General features: G+C 60.7%; 1 protein-coding gene across 1 annotated transcript; it reads right to left on the bottom strand.

The window, feature by feature from the left end:
- Positions 1 to 1,841: 1,841 nt before the first annotated feature.
- LOC308357219 (E3 ubiquitin/ISG15 ligase TRIM25-like) lies at positions 1,842 to 7,403 on the bottom strand (the record flags this gene model as incomplete). Its single annotated transcript, XM_080826683.1, is given in 10 exon segments — positions 1,842 to 2,404; positions 3,015 to 3,093; positions 3,096 to 3,172; positions 3,304 to 3,466; positions 4,395 to 4,628; positions 4,837 to 4,932; positions 6,171 to 6,838; positions 7,096 to 7,122; positions 7,125 to 7,138; positions 7,294 to 7,403. Coding segments are annotated over 10 exon segments (2,031 nt in total).
- Positions 7,404 to 7,815: the final 412 nt, after the last annotated feature.

The raw sequence follows: 7,815 nt of genomic DNA, 5'->3' as shown, positions 1-7,815 counted from the left end.
GATTATCCAAGAGCACTGGCTGGTCTTGCACCAGGAGGACCCGTCTGGCATATTTCTGCCACGAGGCCCATGCTGAACCATGAGCAGAAAACGCTGACATTTTGGTTTGCCGGGTAGCTTCCCTGATGCGCAGGCCTGCTTTCCCATTTGGCTTTGTGAAATACTAAAAAGTATTTGAGGACCCCCACCCCACCCAGGACTATCACCGTGAATTCCTAGTGGCCTAGGAACCGCAGATGAGCTTTTCAGGAAAGCAAATACCCCCTTAGCTCTGGTGTGGATTTGACACCAAAAATGTGCAGGAAGGTGACAGGACTGTTGCGGCATCACAACACCCTGGGAGGAGCTGGCAAGGGTAGCGGCCTCCTTGCAAGGAGACGGGGAAAGACTCGGAGATCCATGCAGCTAGACCCCTCCTGTCTCCTGGTGCCCCACCTTTGCCTCTTCAGCCCTTCCTGACCCTGATCAACCAGAGGAAGAATGAAGATTGCAGGGGTGAGGGGTGGGGAGGCAAGATGGAGGCCTGTGGAGGTTGAAGACCTCTCCTGAACACTGGGAAAAGTTTACATTTCATTCCTACCTATCAGCGTGGGGAATCATAGCTCATGGGGGACAAGAGTGATTGGAATTGGTGCTGAGTGAAGACTCCAGAAAGGACGGTCGCAAGAAACCACAGCTTGCTCAGAGGAGCCAAAGGCCGCCGCACCCTCAGAGACCTTGAGCGTACCCCCCGCACCCCATTCCGGTCTGGCCCTGCCCTGGCCCCAGAATGGCCTCTCCTGATGGGAAACAGGGGGCACTAATTTCTCTTCCAACAGGCCCAGCGGGGATGGAATTCAGGCACACCCGCCGGGCGGGGCACTCCTGGGGCTGGTTCTGGACTTCGAGCGAGCGCGTTGCCTTGCTGGAGGGATTTTCTCCCGGATTTGTGGCGTTTCCTCTTCAGAGTCAATCATTAACCCGAGGGCCTCGGCAGGAGAAGCCATAGGCACTAGCGGCTGGTTGAGGCTGGAAATGGCTTCCCCAGAGTCCCCGGGCGCGCTCCTGCGGTCGCAAGGCAGGAACCGGGCTGGGACCCAGCCTCGCCCGGGACTTCTGCACCCGCCGCCGGGCAGGTGGGATGCCAGAGGCCTGGGTGCGCAAGCAGCGCCTTTGCTTTTGGGCGGTGCTACGCTCGCGGAGAACGGAGGCCGGACTATGAAACACCGGCTGTGTGAGGCGCTCTGCTCCCGTCAGTAGGCCCTCAGCCTGTCTTTGGGCCTGAGATCAGCCTGGGTTCCTCGCCTTCACCTCCCAAACCCCAGTTCAGCAGCTGGGACAGAACCCCCCCCCCCCTTACCATGTTAGGTGCTGCTCTCAGCCTGGTCACCTGCGGGGGAGGAGGGGAGAGAAGCCATCTGCTCCAAGCCCAGCCCACTCAGGCCACCTGGCCTTGGGGAACACATCCCTGGGTCCCCAATGCGGAGTAGTCAGGACCAGCCTGGAGAGCCAAGGCCAGGGTCCTCTCTGATGGGGGGTTAGGAAGGTGGTCACCACGGTGGGGGAGACTGTGCACCCGGATCAGGAATCCGCCCTCCGGAGGCCACCGGACTGTCCCCAGTCCCCGGGGGGAGCTCCAGCCTGGCTCAGAGGGGCTGCGGGAACGGACGGGTCTTCCTGTTTCCCGGGATTCCCAGGCCATCCCGGGCGGCGGGTCGGGAGGCCGGTGGGCCGCCCATCCCACCCCTCCACCGGGGGCCGGGAGCTCCCGTGGCCACCCCCCACCCGCCGCCCCGCGCCCCGCGCCCCGCGCCCCTCCGCGGGCCCAGCCAGCGCTCCAGTCCAGCTTTATTGACCGCCGCCTACGCCTCCGCCTCCGGGCGCTGCTTGAGCGTGACGGAGGCGCCGCTGCTGACCATGACCGCGGGGTAGAGCGGCTCCAGGAAGGAGACGAGGAAGCGGTAGAGCAGGCTCACGCCGCCCGCCACGCAGTAGAAGGAGAGGCAGCCGGCGCCGCAGTCGAGCGCCACGCCGAGCGTGCGGTGGTAGCCGCCGTGCAGCACCGTCTGCGTGTTGTTGTGCCACACGGAGAACTTGAGCGAGTCCCACTCCAGGCACCACGAGTAGGGGTTGCGGCCCAGCAGGTAGACGATGTTGCGGCGCGGGCGGCTGCCGAGCGGGGGGCTGCGGCGGTAGGTGAGGCCCAGGCACACCCACGAGTTGGACACGTCGGCCTCCCAGTAGTGGCGGCCCTCGGACAGGCCGCGCGAGCACAGCACCTGCGGCCACTGCTTGAAGCCGGGGAAGGGGCCGCCCGTGGCGAAGGGCTCCAGGAGGATGCCCAGGTTCAGCACCGAGTGGGTCTCCTTGAACAGGAACAGCTCCTCGCTGGCCGTGGTGGGGTCAAAGTTCAGGTTGCAGTAACCTGCGGGAGGAGACCGGAGAGGGAGATGGGGTGGGCGCCCCCGGGGGGCTGAGGCCTCGAGACCGGACGGCATTGAGGGAAGGTCAAGGGCTCCTGGGGGAGGTGACTCAGGGATTCACCAGAGAGACCCACTGTATCTCAGAGAAGTCACCGAGATGTGCCTCCCAGCCCCGCCCAGGAGAGGGGCTGCGAAAGCATCAAATGAAAAGGGAGCTTTTCTGAAGACGAAATGGGCAGTGTCATCCGAGCTGGCTTGACTAAAGCCCCAGGGGACACTGGCAGGCACCCAGCTGAGGGCAGTGGTGGTGGCACACCACAGCCGGGGAGGGCGGCAGAACCAGCGGATGGGCAGGAGGCAGGTCCTCGCGCCAGCCATGGGGTGGGACAGGCTACTCCTCCCCTCCCGGTGTCACAGCTGGGATTTGCCGGCTGAGTCCTTCTGAGGTCTCCAGTCGCAAGTGGGACGTCAGGGCAACGAGGACTGGCATCTCTCTGGAGCCCTGGTCTGAATGCAGGTGGGGCTGGGGAAGACGAGCCCCCCGCCCGGGGTGGGAGTGGGGCTGCTCCTTTCTTTCCCACCCGATTGTGGACGCCACTGCTGAGGACTCACACTTGAGAAGCGTTTTCCTGTCCACAGCTGGGGGCAGCACCTCATAGGAGTTCATCTTAATGCCTGGGGGGGGGGGGGAAGAGGGGCTTGGCTGAGGACACTCTTACAGCCCAGCGTTCTTCCAGAGAGAGGCATGGGCTTCCAGGAGGCTGCGTCACCTGGGGGAAGGCTCACAGGGGCAGGCAGGGCTCTCTGCCAGTGCCTGGAACCCCAAACACTGCCCGGTGGGGCGGTTCCGCCCCCGGAACGCGGGTGAGTCTCCGGTGGCCCGGGGCTGCTGGGTACTGACCCTTCAAGAGGAGCTGATTGATGAAGCTGAGGCCCACGTCCGTCAGCCGGGTCCGGAGCTCCTCCAGGGTCTCGGGCAACTGGAGGAAGGTCTGCTTCTCCTCACAGTTGGTTCCCATCAGGGGTTCCACGCAGGCAGGGAAGTGCTTCAGCCTGGGGAACTCCTGAAGGCGGGGAGCGGCCCCCAGTACGACCTGTGAGCCAGCGCCCAGGCCCATGCCAGGAGCTCCCGCTTATGCTAGGGGCTCCGGGGTCCCCGGAACCATGGGGCAGGTGAAGAAATGGCTTATTTTCAAACCTGGGCATCTCTCTCCCTCCCTGCTGGTCACGAGATCTTAGATGAGGGCTTTGGCAAAAGCATGGCCACTGTGGTCTAGTGCATTAAGCAAAGTGCATTAGAAAACAATGGGAAGAGGATTTCTTTTGAGCTTTTAATTGCTTAGGGAAAAACCTTGCCAAATGTTTCCTGGTGTGTGTGTGTGTTGAGGGAGGCCGCTGCTGTGTGTGGCTGGACTCGGTGAGCAACAGCTCCAGAAATTAGAAATCTGCTCCCAGGCGTGTGATCCCAGCTGAAGAAAGGAGGTCAGTGCTGAGTCCGGAGTCTGGGGAGCCCTGGGCCACACGCATAGACAAGGTTCCTGTCACCCAGACCTCTGCTTAGTGACTCTGCCTGCTACCCTCCTGTAGCAGCGATGGGCTGGGGGCCAGGCCAGGGCTGGGGGAGGAAAAGGGATTTCATTCCAGGCTATCTGGATTATGCAGGACGTGTTTGCATCCCTGACCTGGGGGAGTCTGGAGAAACATACGCCGTGGCAGGTACTCGAAATCCCAGGGTCCACTCCCTTCTGTTCCAGGGAAACGAAGGCAGGAAAGTTAGGGTAAGACTGAGTGCCAAGGTGGAGGAAGAAGCCAGGTAGGTTGGTGTAAGCTCGGGACTGATGCCTGGGATGGGGAGCCTACTGGAGGCAGCCCCAAATGTTGACCACTTAATCCTAGGTCTGAGCAGATCTGGGGCATCTGCAGGTGGTGGGGGGAGGGGAGCGGAGGCTGTGTCAGGGTCTGGGGCAGAGATGGGAGGGGTGGGGGGCTCGCCTGCAGAAACTGCTGGTCGCTCCGGTTGGCGAGCAGCGTGCGGAGCCAGATGCTGTCCCCCTCCAGCTTCAGGAGCCGGTTGTGGCTCTGCTGGATAGAGCTGCCCAGCTTCCCCAGAGCCGCTGCCTCCTCTTTCTCCACAAAATCCAAGACCTTCATCTGCAGTTTTTTGACCTCCTGGATGATCTCTGAGAAGCAGGTGTTCACCTCCTCACGTGTGGTCTGGATCAGTTTCTGAAGGGGGTGGGGTGGACGGAGTGTCGAGAGGTATCTTGGAGCCGGAGCCGGGTACCCCGAGTGCTCTGGCCTGGAGCCTGCCTCGGCGTCCTGTTGCTGACAGCTGGGCTCCACGACCTCCACTCCAAGCCCTGAGAGGACCCCTGAGCCCGATGCAGGGCACTGCCGGGAAGCCCCGGCCTGGGAGAGGGCGGGCCAGGCTTACCGAGAGAAAGGCCACCTGCCCCCTGTGTTTCTGGCTGTCAGAGTTGATGATCAGCATCTGGTTTTCCACATTGGCCTGGACCTTCCGAACCTCCACCTGGGAGCGAGAGGGAGGAGGAGGGGGCCCCTGGTTCAGGGAAGGGGCCTCGGAGAAGCCCTTCCGCAAGCCCAGAGGGGACATACCTCTTGCATTCCGAGAGCGAAAGACCAGCGCTGAAGGGACGATGGCCCAGGGTCTACCCTCTCTGCTCGTGGTCTCTGACTCCCAGGTTCTCTGCCCTAACTGTGATGACCATAGGGTTTCAGGTCACAGAAAGGGGCCGTAGAGTGTGCAGTGGCTTGAGAGGTGGCAGTGGGTAGAGGAGGAACATAGCGGATACGGAGCCCCGGAGATAACTCGCTGGGCTGGCGCTGCCTGGCCCAGCGCGCACTGTGTCCCACGTCCCTCTACAGAGAAGGCTTCAGTCTCCACCTGTTCCAGCAACGGGCACGTTCTTGTTCACAACAGACGAAGAACTGTGCGGGTCCAAGTGCCTGTCCATGAGCTGTTGCTGGCGCACCACCAGATAAGCAGCTCAAGCCAGACTCTAAATCAACACGCTGCTGACCAAGTCTCGCTATGGAAAAAGTGCCAGCTGAGCTCAACAGGGTGGTGAATGGGTTTCCACCCCTGCCCGAGCCTCTGGCCGTGGGCCATTTCCATTCCCGGTGGCTATGTGGGGAGAGCACTCTTACTGAACACACATGGTAGAATATCTGAAATATATGCTCCCCTCAAAAAACCAGGGCAAATATATGTAACAAGAGTTGAAAGTAGAGAAAAGGAGGGGATTTGCTCCACCTGACATGACATGTTTTCTCTCCAACTTTCCTTTTGCTGTGCAAGAAGAAAAAGAACCCTAGAACTCGTACGTACAACTTGGGACCCTTGTTCCTCCAACTTGCCAGCCCTTTCTCACCTCCCCGCGCACCCACCCCCATGGCTGTCACTTGGATGGTCTTGTAGCTACCCTCCAAGGACAGGTGTGCCCCCGGCTTGTGAAAGGCTTTCACACTCTGGGGCTCCTGGGTGGCTCAGTCGTTAAGCATCTGCCTTTGGCTCAGGTCATTATCCCGGGGTCATGGGATTGAGCCCCCCACATCAGGCTCCCTGCTCGGCGGGAAGCCTGCTTCTCCCTCTCCCGCTCCCCCTGCTTGTGTTCCTTCTCTCAGTGTGTCTCTCCGTCAAATAAATAAATAAAATCTTAAAAAAGAAAAAAAAAAAAAAAGACTTTCATGCTGGGTGAGTGTCGGCGGGTGGGTGGCCAGGCCCCGGCTCCTCCCCTCCCGCCTCACCTCCTTGCGGGCGCGCTCCTCCTCCAGGGGGATGGTGTCGTGGTCCTTGTGCTCCTCCAGCAGGCAGGCCCCGCACACGCAGCAGCCTTCCGTGCGGCAGTACAGGCGCCGCAGCTGGCGGTGCTTGCGGCACAGGCGGCTCTTGAGATCCCACACGGGCTCCAGCAGCGAGTGGTCCTGGAATGCCGGGTCCTCGAAGTGGCTGCGCAGGTGCTTCTCGCACAGGGAGGCCATGCACTGCAGACAGGACTTGACCGACTTGAGCTTCTGCGGAGCACAGAAGTCGCAGGGCACGTCCCGGGGCCCCGCCAGGATCCGAGAGGATCCCAAGGCGTGGCCCTTGGCCTGGGTGAAGCAGGTCACCATCTCCTCCAGGATGACGTTCTTGCAGAGGCGCGGTCTGGAGGGGAAGCTCTCCCGGCACTGGGGGCAGTAGAGTGTCTCGCCCGCGGTGGCCTGGTGGTCCCAGAAGCCTCGGAGGCAGGTCATACAGAAGTTGTGCCCACAGGCAGTGGTGACCGGGTTGCGGAACACCTCCAGGCAAATGGGACAGAGGACTTGGTCCTCGAAGGTGCCGAGACTGCTGTCACTCATGAGGAGCTGGGTTTGGGGAGGTCTTGAGGGCTGGGCAGGGGGCTGCAGGGCTGGGTTGTGGTCCTGGGCCGGCCCTGAGGAGACAGAGCAGAACCATGAAGAAGCCACGGCAGGAGCTGAGGGGCCTCTGAGGGCCAATCCTTTCCACAGAAGCAGCTGCCTCCCCACGGGGTACAGACGCTGTGTCATCGGTCAGCCAACATGGAGGGCATAGCATGGGGCTCGTGTTCTCCATGTCCCAGCCCTAACTCCTGCAACAAATCTTGGTCAAGCAAGCGGATGGCAGAAAGAAGCCACATCAATGTAAGGGAAAATGGACACAAGTACTTACGTGAAACCTTCTGCATGTCAGGGAGGCTAGAGGCTTGGCGGCCCTGTGTCGGGAGAGAAAAGAACCCCTGGGCGTTCAGGTGCAGGGGCCTTGCCCTGGTCTCACTTCACTAGCTGTTGGGAGGGTCCCCATCAGTCAGTCCCAGGTGCCCCACCTCAGCCCTCTCCATTTCTTGGGATCCGATGGCTGCCTTCTCACCTTTCCCTTTGGCTGCTGTTTTGTGATCTCCCTATCAAGTTGGCCCCCCTTCTCGAAAATTGCCAGCTTTGTTCCTTGACATCACAATTAAGCGTGACCAGCCCCAGCATTCTGCTTGTGATGTCAGCGGGGCGAGAGGTGTGCCACCAGACGTGCTCTGCCTCTCCGTGGGTGACGCTTTCCTCTGGAGCCTTCACCCCAGGAGATGGAGTCACTGCTACACCTGGGGACGCTCACATTGGACCTAAGGGACTCACATTACCAACCAGCGAGGAAAACGGGACCTAAGTGGCAGTAGGATCTTGGGACAACTCCTTTAATCTCTCTGGCCCGTGGTTCTTTTCTTGTGAATCGTCGGGGTTGCTATAGGGGATGGTATTTCAAGTCCCCCTCTTGGTCTAAAGTTGAATGATCAGCAGCATCTGATTGGTGATCCAAGACTGTTGCTTCCACTCTGGTTCTGATCCTCAGAGGAAAAAAAGGATGAGCAAAGCGGAAGACAGATTCTCATTGCTATATCAT

The sequence above is a fragment of the Martes martes genome, assembly GCF_963455335.1.
Source record: "Martes martes genome assembly, chromosome: 16".
NCBI lineage: Eukaryota > Metazoa > Chordata > Mammalia > Carnivora > Mustelidae > Martes > Martes martes.
This window is presented reverse-complemented; position numbering and strand designations above follow the sequence as displayed.